Source organism: Amia ocellicauda, chromosome 11 (assembly GCF_036373705.1).
Source record: "Amia ocellicauda isolate fAmiCal2 chromosome 11, fAmiCal2.hap1, whole genome shotgun sequence".
NCBI classification, from domain to species: domain Eukaryota; kingdom Metazoa; phylum Chordata; class Actinopteri; order Amiiformes; family Amiidae; genus Amia; species Amia ocellicauda.
Window position 1 is genome coordinate 16159218 of NC_089860.1, and position 19037 is coordinate 16178254.

Here is a 19037-nt window from a genome sequence, read left to right on the forward strand (position 1 = left end):
TCATCTGCTTTTCACTTCAATTAAACAGTGTAAAATATGTATGTATTTTATCTCTTATCTGTCCTCATCTTTAGTCTTCTTGCAGAAATTAACCCACCATCAATGGACACTTTTTAAAAGAGGAGTCCCACCATTACCGTTATTATAATGTAATAAAATAGCAAGGTTAGTGCTGATTATTTTTAAATCATTTGGTATGCCACCCAAAAAAAAGATAAACCAGGTCAATTAAGCATATTTGACATTTGAAGATGATCATCTTTAATGGTCCAGACCAGGAGAGATCAAATTAAAATCAACATTATATGTAATTCAAAACAGACATTTCTTTCAGATCCTCTAATATAATCTATATAGCAGTAGAATGCAACTGATAATGTCAGGATATGAGGGGTTTAAATAAAGGTTAACGGCTAAATGTAACACCATGGCGGCCAACAAAGCCATACATTCGTAAGAACAGTGTTCATGTCATATGTTCTCTATTTTGTCTTACTGACTCTTCTTTTATTTGTAATAGGCAGCACTGTGGAGTAGTGGTTAGGGCTCTGGACTCATAACTGGTTGTGGGTTCACAGCCTGGTTGGGACAGTGCTGCTGTACCCTTGAGCAAGGTACTTCACTTAGATTGCTCCAGTAAAATGCCCAGCTGTATAAATGGGTCGCCCTGGATAAGAGCGTCAGCTAAATCACAAATAATGTAATATAATGTAATAGAATATTGTACGTGTCCTTACATCTCATATCTAAATAGGCTACATCTCTGAAATTGGCCCATTACTCACTGTTAATGAATTAAGATCTACTCCCTAAAGCAGGGTTTGGCAAATGACTTCCTATTCCAATAATCCCAGGGGTGTTCTAATGGGGATATGTGTACAGTCAATCACCCTCGGGATTCCTCTGGAAAAAAAAAAGTGTTCTATATGTAGGCCCACCCTATGCATATTAAAAACAGGCCAACTGCTTTTATATTGCGAATTACCTGCGATCTCATAAACTGCCTCTCTGGTCTTTAGAAGGCTTAAATGGCCAGGGACACAACACATGCATCCAGCACTTCAGTGAGAGCGAGTCCCACCTTGCGAGCTGCACGACAGACCCTATTCCTGCTCAGAGGTGCAGCATCACCGATGGGATTCATTAATGCCTCGGTTCCACTGGCTTCACTTATTACTCTTACTACAGATTTGTAACTGCAAACGATACTTTTTTCCGTATTATTTATAATGTACTTATCAGACGTCCTTAACCCGGGCAAGTTACAGTTGAAACAAAATGCACACGTTTCACGATTAATCATCCGGATACAATATAGCCGGTTATAATTGAACTAACGTGTGCGCGTCTCAGTCATGGCGTGTATGGACGCATTTATTAAACCAGTCCTTATGTTTTAGAGGAAACCCAGATCTGCTCTATTAATTTATTCATTTAACTTGTAAATGCACACGTTAGTTAAATCGTGTTCGCCTTCACACTGACTGTCTGTGCGGATTGTCCTGCACACATTCACACACACAGCCTGAACACCGGCCAGCTGTTCATACAGTATTAATACATTATTATCCTTCAGTTTACTGTCACTAGTCTGTGAATCACAGTGTTTAATGCACTGATATGAACTGTATCAGTCATTGTCTCTGTACGTGGATTTCACCCCATGCTGCTAATAAACTTGTAATTTCTTCGTGATCGCACAGGCACTTGAGATTATATCTTCCGACACAATGTCTCTGATGTCCTCCGGTCTGACAGTGACTCGTGTCCTCAGTGTCCTCAGTGGACGGACGCGTCCAGCACCAGCAAGTTAACCGGCACTAAACACGGCGCGTCCGGACGCTCAGCCGGTGGAAACGGGGCAAACGACACAAGAGCACAGACGGGAACTGGGGGGCGGCGGCGGCGGCGGCGGCGGCGGCGGCCCGTCTCTCTGGGCAGTAGATGGGGCTGGGCAGCGCAGCGCAGCTCCGGAGACAGTAGGGGGCGAGTGACCAGGTGCTCCGCCCGGGGGCCGAGAGGATGGAAGACGGGAGAGCAAAGGTGGGTAAAGAGGGAAGTGTCTGGCGGAGAGGAGATCCCACAGAGCCCCGAGATCACGCTTCCCTAGTGGGGGTAGTGCGTGTTGCGGTCTGGGGGGACAAGCCCAGGCGCATGTGCAGTCACTGTCAATGCACAGGGAAGAGTTTATTTCTAGGGCTTTTAGATAGGATCGTTGTATTTTATGTTTCTACTTGTTTAGATTAGGGTAGGGGTTTTACAGTTATGGTTGTAGTATTACTAGTTGTCCCTCTATTTATTATATGTCTTTTTATGGATCTGCTTCTGTTTTATTACTAAACTGTCCATTGATTGTACCTGGCGTCCTGTTGGTGTGCCGAGATCCAAACGTCCTGTGCGGGGAGGCTGCGGAATGAGTTGCGTCTCCCTAATGAAACCGTGGTGTAGTCCCATTTTAAAATGCGAGAGGATTTTGCTGCCATTACCGTTTTTTTCCTGATCGTCCGACCTCTCGCCTGTATCCGTACCCTGTGTGAAGCACACTCCTCAACGGTATTTGTACATATTGAGGCGCTGCCGCCTTTCCGGAAGTTGGGGAAATTCCACTTCCGGAACATTCACCGGAAATGAAATTGTTGCTAGTTTCCGTACAGTATATAATTGTGTAGTAATTTAGGTACATAATCATCCTTGCTAGTTATAGTAAATGTGTCCAGTGTAACGAAATGTTTACATCCGTGCCAAAATGCTGTTTCCCCCCCAACGCCCGATTTGTAAAAATGGATTATTATATCAGTGCAACAACATATTTCCCGTCTAAACCTGAGCAATAGTGTAATGAAACCTGTCCTAGTAAGGTAAGCTAAAAGTAGTTATGTAAAAGGAGAGTGAAAAGCCAAGAGGAAAATGTATAACCAAGTCTTTTTAATAACCTTTGGGTACACAATGTGAAATTTAGGCAAATAGAATAATCACAGTATCACTCAACAATCCATAAAAAGTCAATATCCATTGAACAGTTAACTTCTCCCTCAAATTAGTCCTCATACATATGACCAATTATTATAATAAACAGCAAATGACCTTCATTAAAGAAATACTAAAAATCAACCATAAAATAAACACCAATGTAAGTGAAAAGAAACCACAATATAAATGGCAGATAAACCATACAATAAACGCACCAATATAAAAGTTACCACAATTTCAACTTTAAAAAACACAATACAAACTCCTCAATGTAAAGCCAAAATTCACAAACCAAGAGAACGGGTTAATTGCGGTTTTAGATCAATTGATTAGAATATAGCTAATAGGATCAGCACAATCCAATCAATCACTTGGCCCTGTTACACAGTGATTAATAGCAGCATGTTTAAGTCTAATCCATAAATTAAATAAACTTTTACTATGGGCAAGGACTTGTATAAAACCAAGTTAAGACAATGAAAACATTTAAATCAATTACACAATTGCACATAATCCCACAAACAAACACATATAGATTTAAAATAGAGCCAGAGAGCTTCCTGTCAACTGAACAGCTCTCCCCCCCCCCCAGCATTTGGCACAGCACACATCACAAAATTAATCTAAAAACAAGCGCACCCCCTATTCTCCGCACGCACGCACGCACGCACGCACGCAAACCCAAGCAATGCTAACTGTAGAAAGAGTCTCTCTTGTGTCTTCTGAGCACTGCTTATATCCCCATATGCTCCCAATATGACATCCCGTGATTGGTCGCAATGCTCAGTCCAATTAGGGTTAATAAGAGCCAATTAAATCAGTGATAGAGCAGACTGGCTCATCACAATAGTTTGAGAATTCCATATGTGAGGAGGAGCCAGCTTACGTATGCTTTTGATGAGGGAAATCGGTAATTTTATAAAATTTAGTTGTGTTAAGCTCTTTATTAGATCTTGTACAAACCTTGTTTTGTTTGGATTGCCGGAGTGACATCTGTGTGCACCGCCGTTTTGGTTGAGTTAAAGGGGTGAGGGCCAGCAATGGCATGGTATCTTAAGGGGCGGGCAGGGCAGGTGTATCTGTGGGGGGAGAAGATTGAACAGTGGCATCTTGGTTATTGGGGTTATTGTAATACTTTTTATTGTTTGGGGAATTTTATGGGGAAACACAATGTTAAGTTGTGGGTTTAGGTTGACTTTATTTTATTGTTAATGAAGGAAATAAGTATTTGATCCCCTATCAATCAGCAAGATTCCAATTTGGAGAGGTTGAGCTTGAGGTGGTGCGAGTGCATCCAGGCGGAAATAGCAGACAAGCAGGAAGAGATGCGAGAGGGGATGAGAGGGTCAGAAGAGGGAAAAGACAGGAAGATCTGGGCATCATCAGTGTAGAAGTGGTAGGAGAAACCATGGGAAGTGATGAGGGGGCCCAGGGAGCGAGTGTAGAGAGAGAACAGGAGCGGGTCCAGGACGGAGCCTTGGGGTACAACTGTGAGGAGAGGTTGGGGGGTGGATGAGGAGCCTCGCCATGTCACTTGGTAGGACCGGTCGCTGGGGTAGGAGGAGAACCAGGCAAGAGCAGGTAACGAGCTGAGATTAGGAGCACTCTCTTAAAGGGAGTGCTCCTAATCTCAGCTCGTTACCTGCATAAAAGACACCTGTCCACAGAAGCAATCAATCAATCAGATTCCAAACTCTCCACCATGGCCAAGACCAAAGCGCTGTCCAAGGATGTCAGGGACAAGATTGTAGACCTACACAAGGCTGGAATGGGCTACAAGACCATCACCAAGCAGCTTGGTGAGAAGGTGACAACAGTTGGTGCGATTATTCGCAAATGGAAGAAACACAAAATAACTGTCAGTCTCCCTCGGTCTGGGGCTCCATGCAAGATCTCACCTCGTGGAGTTTCAATGATCATGAGAACGGTGAGGAATCAGCCCAGAACTACATGGGAGGATCTTGTTAATGATCTCAAGGCAGCTGGGACCATAGTCACCAAGAAAACAATTGGTAACACACTATACCATGAAGGGCTGATATCCTGCAGCGCCTGCAAGGTCCCCCTGCTCAAGAAAGCACATGTACAGGCCCGTCTGAAGTTTGCCAATGAACATCTGAATGATTCAGAGGAGAACTGGGTGAAAGTGTTGTGGTCAGATGAGACCAAAATCAAGCTCTTTGGCATCAACCCAACTCGCCGTGTTTGGAGGAGGAGGAATGACCCCAAGAACACCATCCCCACCGTCAAACATGGAGGTGGAAACATTATGCTTTGGGGGTGTTTCTCTGCTAAGGGGACAGGACAACTGCACTGCATCAAAGGGACGATGGACGGGGCCATGTACCGTCAAATCTTGGGTGAGAACCTCCTTCCCTCAGCCAGGGCATTGAAAATGGTTCGTGGATGGGTATTCCAGCATGACAATGACCCAAAACACACAGCCAAGGCAACAAAGGAGTGGCTCAAGAAGAAGCACATTAAGGTCCTGGAGTGGCCTAGCCCGTCTCCAGACCTTAATCCCATAGAAAATCTGTGGAGGGAGCTGAAGGTTCGAGTTGCCAAACGTCAGCCTCGAAACCTTAATGACTTGGAGAGGATCTGCAAAGATCCCTCCTGAGATGTGTGCAAACCTGGTGGCCAACTACAAGAAACATCTGACCTCTGTGATTTGCCAACAAGGGTTTTGCCACCAAGTACTAAGTCGAAGGGGTCAAATACTTATTTCCCTCATTAACATGCAAATCAATTTATTACCTTTGAAATGTTTTTCTGGATTTTTTTTGTTGTTATTCTGTTTCTCACTGTTAAAATACACCTACCATTAAAATTATAGACTGATCATTTCTTTGTCAGTGGGCAAACGTACAAAATCAGCAGGGGATCAAATACTTTTTTCCCTCACTGTATAAGGGTGCTGGATGCTGCAGTAGAGAGACTTCACCCTGTACACACACTACCCTGGTTTCTGTTAAGACTGAAATTTGTATCAGTATAGTTGGTGGTATTTTAGTTACATTTAGCTTTTAGTTAGTCCTGAGTTTATTTTATTCTTTTTGTTTTGTATAGTTTGGTTGGATTTATTTTTGCTGATTGTGATTTGTTTTCCTGCTTGAATACTGCCCTATTTTGGAATAAACTTTTTTTTTTTTTTTTTTTTGCAATACTACTTTGTGTTCCCACAACTTTGTCTCGGCCCCATCTAGCATCTGGGAGGACTCCTTCACACCATATCTAACACAAATGCATAAATAATCAAAATATATATGTATAAAACACTACATAAATATATTTGACAAGGACTCCCTGATACTTCCAATCACTCTTCAAATCCACTGTCAACAAACCCTGCAAATTCTTCTCCTCCCCCATCTCTCACTGTTGATGATTTCACCTCCTTCTTCTCCTCCAAGATTGCAGACATCCGCACGCTCTTCAATATTCCACCCTCATCTCCCATCACACTGAAACCTCCCACTGATCAAGCTTCCTTTTCTTCATTCTCACCTCTCTCAGATGCTGAAGTTTCTGCTCTCCTCCTATGTCACAAACCCACAACGTGTACCCTGGACCCTCTCCCTTCTTGTGTCTTCCAAGCGACCGCTCCTGATCTTCTCCCCTTCATCTCCTCCCTCCTCAACTCCTCACTCCTCTCTGGCTGTTTCCCCTCTGCATTTAAACAAGCTGTTGTCATTCCACTGCTCAAGAAACCAACCCTTGACGCCACCTCTCCTCAGAACTGCTGCCCTTCTCCCTACTCCCCTTCCTGTCAAAGACCCTTGCATGGGCGGTCCACCGTCAGCTCTCTGACTTTCTGTCCCAACACTCACTCCTTGATCCTCTGCAATCCGGCTTCCGCACAGCTCACTCCAATAAGACGGCTCTCCTGGCTGTCACCGACTCCCTCAGCTGTGCTCGGGCTCCTCCCTCTCCTCAGTCCTCATCTTCCTTGATCTCTCCACAGCATTTGACACCGTCGATCACTCCATTCTCCTCTCCTGCCGCGCTGACCTTGGATTTTCTGGGACTGCTCTTGCCTGGTTCTCCTCCTACCCCAGCGACCGGTCCTACCAAGTGACATGGCGAGGCTCCTCATCCACCCCCCAACCTCTCCTCACAGTTGTACCCCAAGGCTCCGTCCTGGACCCGCTCCTGTTCTCTCTCTACACTCGCTCCCTGGGCCCCCTCATCACTTCCCATGGTTTCTCCTACCACTTCTACACTGATGATGCCCAGATCTTCCTGTCTTTTCCCTCTTCTGACCCTCTCATCCCCTCTCGCATCTCTTCCTGCTTGTCTGCTATTTCCGCCTGGATGCACTCGCACCACCTCAAGCTCAACCTCTCCAAATTGGAATTTCCTCTTTTTTCCCCCACTCTTCCTCACCTTCTGCTGACCTCCCCATCTCAATCCCCTTGGAATACACCACACTCTCTCCTTCTTCTTCCGCTAAAAATCTAGGAGTCACCCTCAATCCTGTGCTCTCCTGCACCCAGCACATCACCACGCTGACACGCACCTGTAGATTCTTCCTGAGCAACATACGCCGGATCCATCCCTTCCTCACCGACTACTCAACTCAGCTGCTCGTCCAGTCACTGGTCCTCTCCCGCCTGGACTACTGCAACTCCCTCCTGGCCGGCCTGCCTGCAACTATTACCCGAATAAAATAATAATAATAATATACACACACACACACATTATTATATACACATATATACAAATATATACACACACTGTCATCTACATTAATGTACATTGCAAGTTCAACCTTATCTGAAAAAATAAACTGAGTAAATGGGCAACTGTATGTAAAATAATGTGATATATTGAAACAATTGTAAATCACCCTTAATAAAGTGTCTGCATAGAAATAATAAAGAATATTAAAGAACAACTAACAGCAATAAAGACCTCGGCATTATGATAATTAACTGATAAACTATTTGCTTTGCATACTTCAGAAAATTATATTGTTAATCAATTTCTTCACAGAAATTGACATTCAATAAGTAATTTCTATTTCATTCCATTTTAATATTAAAGCAATAGGTGTTATGAAATCAAATATGAAGTATTGTGCATTTTTCTGCAGTAGATTGCTTAGTAGGATAGTAGGTTTGCTTAGTTTTGACAGTAAATGAACCAATCAAATGAGAGAGGGCATGGTTCTGTGTTGTCAATGCAGGGAGTGGTATCATGGAGCTTGCCTTTCAACAAACCATACAACATCCAAAGTGTTTCATTTGTGAGACCTGCTTGTAAATCAAAGTGTGTGTGAAAACAATCCTATTATGTTTTTGTGTGTTTTCAGTATGCCAGGCCTGTCATTCCATGGAAATCAGCTGCCATTCCACTTTTATTTCTTAAATTAGGTTATTTTAAATAAAGTGTATTCAGGATTTTAGAATCCCAGGCTGGGATTAAATCAAAACTTTGACCCACCCGCTAATAGAAAACAACTGTACTCAGTTGCGGCTTCATTTTTAGATGCCACTTTCTTCTAATCATAAATATAACCACTATAAGGTACAGGTTTGTAGTTTGCTATTAGCGGGTGGGTCAAACTTTTGATTTAATCCGGCCCCCAGTCTAGGATTTGGAGATATAGGCAGTCAAACCTATGTGTGCTGTTTTCAGTGCGTTTTCAAATATGAAACATGCACTGTTGGTAACTTCCCAGCGTTTCACTAGAGCCTTAAATACAGACCTCAATGGGTCAGAATTATTTATTTACCAATACTACATACATACATATATACATACATATATGCATGTATGGAGGACAAGTCAGACCCTATTCAGTGCGGCTTTAGCCCCCCTATATTTGATAAGAAACTTTAAATCCATCGATAAGCAGATTAACTAACTCGCAGGCTTTAGGACCATGGGGTTATTGGGCACTTAGACAAACCGCCAACCCCCCCCATCAATACAAGCATTGCGAATGATGATCATCTGGCCAGTGTGACATCACAGAGGTTCCAGAGTTCTAAACCACCTTCCTTATGCCAAGCATTCCACTGCTGTGCTTACCTGAGAGAGAACGGACGTGTTTTGACTTTGTGCAAACATTGTTAGACAATCCACTATCCTCTACGTAGCGAAAGCCTTTCTATATTGTTATCGGTTCTCTGAGTTTCTGTTCTGATAAGGAGTGAGAGACAGACAGACACAGAGACAGACAGAGAGACAGAGAGAGAGACAGAGGCCCGGTGGGGTGCCATCGGGCCTCAGACTCCCCCGGAGACAGAGATTTCAGCGAAGATGGGGTTTAGGTCATTCCTGCCCTACGCATTACCTGGACTGCTGGTGGTCATAGGCTGGTGGTGGTGGCTGTCACGGAAGAACCAACCCGACGACAGCCACGCCTCAGCCGACGCCAGCCACGTCTCTGCCGACGCCAGCCACGTCGATGCCGACGCCAACCGCGTCGATGCCGACCTCTGGCACGTCGATGCCGACGCCAACCGCGACGATGCCGACCTCTGGCACGTCGATGCTGACGCCTGCCACGTCGATGCCGACCTCTGGCACGTCGAAGCTGAGGACTGCCACATTGAAGCCGACCTCTGGGAAGTCGATACCGACGCCTGCCACGTCGATGCCGACCCCTGCCACGTCGATGCCGACGCCTGCCATGTGGAAGCCGACCCCTGCCACGTCGATGCCGATGCCTGCCATGTCGTAGCTGACCTCTGGGACATCGATGCCAACCCCTGCCACGTCGAAGCCGACGCCTGCCATGTCGTAGCCGACCTCTGGGACATCGATGCCAACCCCTGCCACGTCGAAGCCGACGCCAGCCACGTCAAAGCCGACCTCTGGGACATCGATACCGACACCTGCCACGTCGAAGCCGACCTCTGGGACATCGATACCAACCCCTGCCACGTCGATGCCGACCTCTGGCACGTCAAAGCTGAGGACTGCCAAGTTGAAGCTGACCTCTGGGAAGTCGATGCCAACCCCTACCACGTCGAAGCCGACACCAGCCACGGCGACTTCCAGTGCCTTGCTGTCCTGGGGCAGGGGACATTTGGAAAGGTATATCCCAGTGACCCGAGTCATGGTCATTATAATGTGGGATGGCTCCAAGAGATCGGTAATTCAGCCGAGGATGTGGAGAATAGATATTTGCTCGACACCAGTTTTCCAAAAACATATTTGTGGACACTTTAGAACTGACGTCCACTTTCTAACCTGTAACAGAAACATTGTCTGTGACTTGTAAGTGCAATTAGTGAGGACGTATTTCTAAATGCTTGTGTTGTGAGTGTCGCTCCTGGGCTCGAGAGCGGAGTTTGCCCGTCTTGAATCTGTCTTGCTTTGACAGGTGCTGCTTGCCGAGGCCAGAGACACTGGAGAGAAGTACGCCATTAAAGCACTGAAGAAGGCAGACTATCTAGGCAGTGAAGATTTTGGCAGGTATGGCTTTCTTTTGTCTCTAGTGAGGCTTCTGGGTTTCTGAACAGAGCAAAGATAAATAAACCTCATCATGGTTTTAATGCTTTAGACCAAGGGACCACATTAGCCCACAAAGGTCATCATTGACTTTTTTAACTGTCTTACTCTGCAGAAAAGCTGCCATGTTGTTGCATCTGTGGACGTCTTCATCCAAGCTGTTGATAAATGTATTTTCAGCTGCTGTCTGTCTTTTTTCTCTTTCAGCCTCATGTGCGAAAGGCGCGTCTTTGAGACGTTAAACAATGAGCAGCACCCGTTCCTGGTGAACTACTTTGGCGCTTTCCAGACCAGCGGGCACGTGTGCCTCAAAATGGAGTATGTGGTTGGGGGAGACCTGAAGATGGATCCAGACGCAGACGCATTTCCTGAGCCCCGGGCTGTGTGAGTGAAACACTGAGCTGCATGACGTCTTGGTAGAGAAGCTCGCTCTGCCAACAGTAATGATGTTGAACTGTGTACCTATTTAATCAGAATTGATTGCAAATTACATTTTATCTGAGCTTTCTTGTTGTTGGTCTCTTTTCTTGAACAGATTTACTGCTGCCTGTGTGGTGTTGGGTCTGGAGCATCTACACAGCCACAAGATAGCTCATAGGTAAGGTCTCGCACATCAGCACTTTTTACAACATACACACAAGAAAACATGCACAGTGTCACCGAGATCAAACCCCACCTCAACTATTCTCCCATTTCATTTAATTTCTCATAGATGTTGTAAATGATTGATTGTGACTCATAAGAGAAGCCACATCCTAATATCAGTGCAGACATGAACCTGAATGCACACAGTGTGAGACGTGTGTGTTTCCTTTAATGGCTGACAGTGAGACAGTGCTCGTGTTCCGGGCATGTCCTCTCTCTATTCTGCTACCATGTGATTATACTGTATTTTTATTGCAGGGACCTGAAGCTGGACAACCTGTTGCTGGACAGAGAAGGCTTCGTTAAAATCGCCGACTTTGGGATATGCAAAGAAGGTACATTACAAAAACAATAGTGTTGATTTCCTCATTTAGCACTATGTATAATTTACATTTTTACTCCGGTGTGTTTTTCCCGACTCCTCTTCCATTGTTCTTGCCAGGCATGGGTGCCAGTGATGTCACCGGCACATTCATTGGCACACCCGACTTCATTGCCCCCGAAGCCCTTACAGAGGAGACATATACCAGAGCTGTGGACTGGTGGGCACTGGGGGTGCTGCTATATGAAATGCTCGTCGGCAAGGTGGGTAACACAACTTCATTAAACCTGTTGATTTTGCAAATACCAATCTAATGGAAAATGTAAACTAGTAGCTCCAAAAGCTGAAACACAAGCCAGTGTTTAATCTCTACAGCTCTCTCGTGCACACAGAACCGAAAGCACACGCCTGCGTTGCCACTTTGTTCACCAGGTTTGGTTCTCGGGAGGATTGCGGTTACAGCGCAGATGAATTTCACTTCCTATTCTATAATTGATGTGCTTTAATAAGTCATGTCTCAGGTGTGAATTGACCATTTGGTTGTACAGTCTACACTATTGGTGTCCGTGTGGCTTTTGCAGTCCTGGGCTAAGATTGTGAATAATGCAAAGCCTCGGTCTGGAGTCACCCTTCAAGCGCTCTCCTGTCTTTCTCCTTGTGCCCGTAGCGTCCCTTCACTGGCAATGATGAGGACGCCATGTTCGAGAGCATCATCAGAGACGCAGTGCAGTTCCCCAGCCACCTCTCCACAGAAGCCACCTCCATCATCACAGGGGTTCGTGTGCCAAGTTTTTTCCTCCAGTTTGTGCCTCGGTATCCCGCTTCCCAACCATAATGAACGCATGCCACTGTTATTGAAATGTGACGGGACTCCTCTCCTGCATCACGTTTCAGCTTTAAGTCCATTGCTGGAGAATAACGTGCCTCTCCTTCTTGTTTTGAATCATCTGCAGCTGTTGGAGAAAGACCCAGAGTGGCGGCTGGGCGCCGGGGAGCGCGGAGTGGAAGACGTCAAGGCCCACCCCTTCTTCAGGGTACGTGGCGCACACAACCGTTTTAGGGCTCTGTCCCATGAAGGCGGCACCCCCTTATCCTTCTTTTCTTCTCTCTCGTTTCAGAGTGTGGACTGGCCAGCGCTGCTTGCTAAGAGAGTGACACCTCCCTTCATCCCCACAATCAGCGAGCGTGAGGCCCTGTGCGGCTCTGCGGCCCCCGTGTTCACTCTGCCCCACAAGCGCAGGGCCCTGACTGAAGAGGAGCAAGAGCTCTTCAAAGACTTTGACTACGTGGCCGACTGGTTCTAGTGCCAGCGCTGGGGAAACGAGCAAGAGTGACACACAGAGACAGACAGACATTGAGAGCAACACAGAACATCAGCTCTCCCCCTCCCCTCCTCCCCTCCTCCCCTCCCCTCCCCTCACATGCGCACACACGCACGCACACACGCGCACACACGCACGCACACACGCACACATGCACACACACACACACGAGCACGCACACACAATAATTGCAGAAAGACTGAGAGGATCCTGCAGCCGTTGTGATGGTCCTGGCCGTGGGACATGAAGACTAGAAAACCCGCCTTCAACGCCAGACGGAGCGGCTCAAATCACGTGTTCCTCCTCACACTGCAAACTCAATAAAACCAACAACAATCACTTTCAAAGATGCCTCCTTGTGTTTGGATTGCACTGATTCATTCTTCTTGACTGTAAAACAGGGAACTGATCTCCTGTGCCACTGTGGGTCGTCAAAGGTCATGTCATTTTCTCATCGGTTGAAGGCAAATGAGCAATAATATGTACTATGACACACAGTTAACATCCTATGTATTATTATTTATACATATGTAGAGTAAACATGGTTAAAGGAAAACATGACCCAATTGCATGCCAAATATTTAAAGTCTCAAATATGATTAAAATACACAAATCCCTCTGAATCACAGAAAACAAAAGTTTGCTGCAACGCCCAATCCTATATAATGAAACCAGATAATATGTAAAATATCTGATGTTTATGGCTAGCAGTCTCTGGAACATGTCAGATTTCATGAATAAAATTAAATCTGTGTTCTAGTATTCGTGCAACTAAGGCCCTTACTTTTCACCATGTCCAAACACCGCTCCCATACAGACGCGCTCCTCCTCCGCTTCCCGCTCTGTGGATCCTTGTGCGCTCCCAGCAACGTCCAATACACTCCTGACACGGGTCTTGAAAGTGGTTTCCTCATGGCAGTGAACACTTGATGGTAATCATGTTTTTCTTCGCCAGACCACACAGGTTCCCACAAGCATTGAGTCCATCTGTAAACTCTGATCCCATGTCCGCAGTCGTAAAGAACGATGTTAATTAAAGATCAGTATAATTAAAGGGCATGACGCACTGTACAGACTGACTCCAGAAGAAACCTCTATCTGTGGTGCTCTCTCCACAGGTGACACTAAATGTGACAGATTACAATGAGCTTCATGAGGTTCCTCAGAAACGGCAGATGAGGGTATTTTCATAGACTTGTTCCAGCATGGTCCTGGTGAACTTGTGAACAGCAGTATTCAAGTACAGGACAGAGCGTGTCCACAGCCTATGTTTTGGTCTCACTCTTGTGCGGGGGGTGCTGCTCATGGTGAAGCTGTCACAGTCGCTTGTTTGAACTATTCTCTTTGCTTTAGTGTGGCTCTCAGTCCCAATTCCAGCACTGTACAAATCTTCAGGCACTTCCTGGTGCACAAATTCATACAGTGGCTTTGCAAAACTAGGAAAACTGGGCAATAAAGTCTTTCGTATCAAAACATATGAAACACGAGGAAGAATTGCAAGGAGGTTATATGATGACCGCCTGTGACACATACACGATTCCGAAAGCCATTTCTTGTCCATCTTCACTCTGAGGAGGAATAAAGTTTCTTACTTTTGTGAAGGAGAAACAGGTTCACCCCCAGAAATCAATTTCCTTTCTGACACGTTTGTCTAAAATAAAGCATTATTCCAAAGTTTTGAACTTATGTGTGAATGAGTTTCTTCAGTGCCTCGCCTCTAACTCATAAGATGAATCCAAGGCCACAATCTGTTTGCAGAAAACAGGACCATAAACTATAATCAAGATTATCGAAAATAAAGTACTCGTGTAGGAAATACATTACAATCTGTCACAGATTTTCTTTAATTTAAATAGTTTAATTAGCAACTAGGTGAAGGTTTGATTTAATGCCAGCTTATATCCTTATATTGCAAATAAATCTTGAAATTGCAGTGTCCCATTCATGGCCTTTCCCCAACCTCGTCACTCTCTAGTTACTGTAGTAGGAGAGAGGGCCTCCTGAATACATCTTGAATGTAAGCCCTTTCAAGTCAATGAAACTATCAAACACACTCACTCAGCCAAATGTATTATTATACGGGGCTCATGAACAGAGGTCACGACTAGATTACAAATATATAAATAAATATCCTAATAAGCATGGATTAGAGGCCAATTAGCCAATTACCTCTAATGACACAATTAGAGGCCAATGAAGGTGAGCTTGACTCCGGGAAAGCAGCGCGCCTCTCTCTGCTGGCATGGTGGCTCAGCTTCCAACCCCACAGTCTCACAGGTAGAGCCCCTAGTCACTGTGGCCCCTGGCCACGAGGCCCAGGTCTCTTAGTGAGGCTTAAGATCACCAAGGGTCTACAACTGCAATGAACTTGGACAGGGCAGCACTGTGGAGTAGTGGTTAAGGCCCTGGACTCCTAACCTAACTGGTTTAGGGTTCAAATCCCAGGTGGGGCAGTGCTGTTGTACCCTTGAGCAAGGTACTTCACTTAGATTGTTGTTACTACCAACTAAGACATGAAGTCCATGAAGAGGGCAGGTCACATATCTAGAATGACTGAATTCTCTCTATGGATTATGTATTTAAGGTTAAATTGCATTTCCCATTGCACTTTCTTTTCCAAACAAAACCCAAACCTGTTATATACACTCAAAATGTAATACAATATTGATCTGAATTAGTTTAAAGGACAGAACGAATGTGATGCACAGGCGGAGGTTCGGACCCGGTGCTTCTCATAGTATTTAATAAAACCTTTCAACCGACAATTTGTACACTGGTTATTTATAATTTTTTTAGGTAATCTTCTTAGCTGTGGTGTCAAATATATCCATGCAATTGCTAGTATTCATGAAATAGAGGTTTTATATGTAAAAAAGGATTTGTGATGATGTATAGTGCAGTTCACTGGCGTAGCTACACACATTTAGCCACTGGGGGAGGGTGTGCTGACGAAGTGAAGGGACTACAATGCCGAGGTGACACCGGGACGACATAGTGACAAGACAGGCTGAGGAGGGGCGACAGTCCTAGGGCATGAGGCAACCCTGATTGTGCGACTGGCACATTCAGACACACCCAGAGGGAGCATATCAATTCTCATGAAACCATGACTTCTGGTTTTGTAACGGCATTTCGCATTTTCAATATTACACACTGATTTTGGCATAAATCAGCAGTTATTATATCATACTTTTGCACAACGCTACTATTCTGTAATAGTCTTAACAGATGCACAGATGCATTATGACACATAGAACACTTTCAGTGATCAAAGTCATGGTGTGTTTTAAACAGTTCATGCTGAATAAAGGTCTAGATTTATTTTGGTACAGAAAGGTTTTCATGGCAATTTACAACATTCACAATAGGGAACGACCTGACATTCCTATCACAAGGTGCATTAAAAGGCTTCTCTACAGTAATTTGCTAAATATGTGCATGGTCAGCCTCGTTTTCACATCTATGTGTAGTGGAAAAGAGCTGAAACCATCTTTGAGTCATGAAATCGCTAACCATACGAGAAACAGTCTTTGTCTTCACAATGTAACAAAATAATGATATACAACTTAGCTATTTATCTCGTTTAAGTGCTTCACTTCACATTTTTAATAACATAGCTGTTTCTTGTTTTCCTAGTTTTCTAATGACACTCAATGGAAGATCACCTCTGTTTTGTCCATAAATGCAGGTATTTAGCTTCCTGTACAGGTCTTGCAGGAGTTTAATAATCTGCTGTATGAAAAACAAGAAACAAAAAAACAAAAAAATGCCCAATGTCAACGTTACATGTGCGTCTGTAACGCTTACAACTCTCTAAAAGGCACAAAACATCCCTTTTTGTTATATAAACATTAGGTTTTGTGTAACACTATTCAAAGAGTATGTCGGCAGTGCTGAGCCTGATGGGACGGCATTCCACACGCCTCCCACAGACATGTGCGTGTGTGCTGTAGAAATCACAAAATAATCTGCTCTCCCACTGGTTTTTCTACCCAACCCCTATCGTCCACGTGCAGGGAGCAGGCTGGGACCGGAGATTGGTGGTTAGTGACTTCTTGGTTTCAGAGAGCTCGGCAGACAGGTCTGAGACAGAATACATGACTGGGCGTGTGGAGATGCTGCCAGTGCTCCATGAATGGGCAAGAGTCGGGGTGAGGCACCGTGGACCTGTGAGATCTTCGATCCTCACAGGACTGTCGGACCCGTGGCAGAAACCGCCTGCTGTGGAGAAGCAGGGAGAGGAACTGATGGATCGGAGAAGGACGTCCTCTGAAAGGCCGCTCCCTAGGAGAGACAAGACAGATGTCAGCCACGACTCAAAATGCAGCTTTCACCTCAAAAACTAAAGGGTACGTTTCTCTCAGTCCTGTTCTGGGTTCACCTCTCTCCCCCTGACCGTAGATGGCTGTGAGGATGTGGTGCGCCTGCCTGCTCCCCGCCGCGGCCGCTTGCTGGTAATGATCCACGGCAGTGATGTGGCACTGCTGCACCCCGAAACCCGTCTCATAGCACTGCCCCAGATTGAACTGACTGTGGGAGTCCTGCAGTGAGGAGCACAGAGGCAGCTCAGGAAAAGCTGCCATTCACGAGGCACCACATACATATTTACAGTACACTAACATAACATGACACATTATAATGGATTGTCTAGTAGTACGGGGGGGGGGGGGGGGGAATTACAGTTAGGATTAGTCCCCATTAAACAGTCATTAACATTTCATTAAGGTTAGAATTGCATTTCTACCGATCTAACTGAATTGGGCATAGACTCATACAGGCCCAGGTTGAAATGTTATTGTTGGTTAGGGCTATTATAAGGGCTTCTACTGATTTACTAATGAAGTATAGCATCTTTAAGTCTACATTAAGAACTTACTGCACACATCCTATGTTTACCATGCAAATTAGAGTTAGAGTTGCAGAATTGCTATAGAAACAGAAAATGAATAATGAATCCACCCCTGACAGAAGCTCACCCCACTCTTTGCAGCCATTCGCAGGAACTTTACCGCCTTTTTGCCGTCTCTGCAAGGCTCTCGAGAGAACAGTGCTCCGAGGTAAGCCTGGGCCTAGACAGATCAGAGAGAGACTTTCATTAGACCCTGGAAACAGACACAAGCTTCCTCTTATGCACAACTAGCAAGCTATTTATTTTATATCGATATACATCTTTTTTTAATTGTTTGGGTGTGTAATGCAAAACAATTAAGGTGCTTCCAGCTAATGTGACAAAAGATATCAAAATATGTGGGAGATCATTTTGGAAAATACGAGTTAGCATGGCATCACATCTTTAAATCATTGTTTACACTTCTGCACTTCTTTATTCATTCCTAAATGTTAAATAATTTGGGCATTTTATAAAACAATTTTCAGAAATTTCAACCGCTGAGAAACTAAAAGGCAAACCTCTCTCAGCCCAGAACCAGCCGCCTCTTCCAGCAGTGCGATGGCTTTATGAGTGTCATCGGCATCTGGCTGTGCTTTGCTGTGCAGAAGGTACTTGGCGTATCTGAACTGAGCTCGGCTGTGTCCCGCAGCTGCAGCCTGCCTGTAATACAGAGCAGCCTGTGGCAATGCAGAGAGAAGAGCAGTTACACACTTCGTCAATCGCTCCTCCGCTGCGTTTCAGTTCATAGCTCCCAGAAAGGAGCAAATTCAATCCCGTCTTTGACTAAAGCTGCGTTTAAAGATGACCAAGTCTGAGAAAAGGACACGGTAGAGTGAATCACAACATTCATCGTTTTGTCTTTTTCTTAGTTTTGTTTTTAATGAATGTCGTTAAGATGGCTATTGTTATAAATAGATTTAACTGTGATTACAACCCATTTTAACACTCTGGCGATATGGTAATCGGAGAACAGCAGTTAAACAAACCTTTTCAATATCTCTCACGACTCCTCTTCCTGTCTCGTAGCAAACGCCAGCACTGAACTGGGCTTTGCTGTAGCCTTGATTTGCAGCAGCCAGGAAACACAAGAAAGCAGTCTGGTAGTCTCCTCTCTTGGCATTTTCCAAACCTGTGCAGCATGAATCCAGTTAACATAAAATACTGGCATGTCCCCTCCTCTCCCCTCTCTGGAGGCCTGTGGAACTGCCACTCGGCTTCCAACAAGGCCGACATCATCTGTGCCTTCGCCTCCCTCCAGTCTCTGGATTTCCTCGCTCTCACCGAGACATGGACCTCCCCTGAGGACTCAGCCACCCCTGCCGCCCTGTCCTCTGTGTTTGTCCTGTCCCACTCCCTACGTCTTACCGGTCGGGGAGGAGAAACAGGGCTCCTGCTCTCCCCTTCTCTCCTCTTCTCTGTCCCC

The 19037-nt window shown here is 45.2% G+C and overlaps 2 protein-coding genes across 2 annotated transcripts; one reads left to right on the forward strand and one right to left on the reverse strand.

The window, feature by feature from the left end:
• Positions 1-10747: 10747 nt before the first annotated feature.
• On the forward strand, positions 10748-12740 carry LOC136762704 (serine/threonine-protein kinase N2-like). Its single transcript, XM_066716268.1, has 7 exons — positions 10748-10818; positions 10970-11032; positions 11338-11414; positions 11522-11664; positions 12069-12176; positions 12355-12435; positions 12520-12740. The coding sequence occupies exons 1-7, from the start codon at positions 10748-10750 to the stop codon at positions 12703-12705; spliced, it is 729 nt and encodes a 242-aa protein (XP_066572365.1). The 3' UTR covers positions 12706-12740.
• A 3263-nt stretch (positions 12741-16003) lies between these two features.
• On the reverse strand, positions 16004-18753 carry LOC136762705 (DAP3-binding cell death enhancer 1-like; the record flags this gene model as incomplete). Its single annotated transcript, XM_066716269.1, has 5 exons — positions 16004-17007; positions 17105-17264; positions 17700-17792; positions 18133-18291; positions 18601-18753. Coding segments are annotated over 5 exons (861 nt in total), but the record flags the coding sequence as incomplete, so codon positions are not given.
• Positions 18754-19037: the final 284 nt, after the last annotated feature.

Bases quoted from the DNA above. Each gene is read 5' to 3' on its own strand.
- LOC136762704 (XM_066716268.1), top strand. From the start codon at position 10,748: ATGGAGTATGTGGTTGGGGGAGACCTGAAGATGGATCCAGACGCAGAC. The intron at 11,033-11,337 runs GTAAGGTCTCGC...TTTTTATTGCAG, and splicing joins AGCCACAAGATAGCTCATAG to GGACCTGAAGCTGGACAACC. The intron at 11,415-11,521 runs GTACATTACAAA...TGTTCTTGCCAG, and splicing joins CTTTGGGATATGCAAAGAAG to GCATGGGTGCCAGTGATGTC.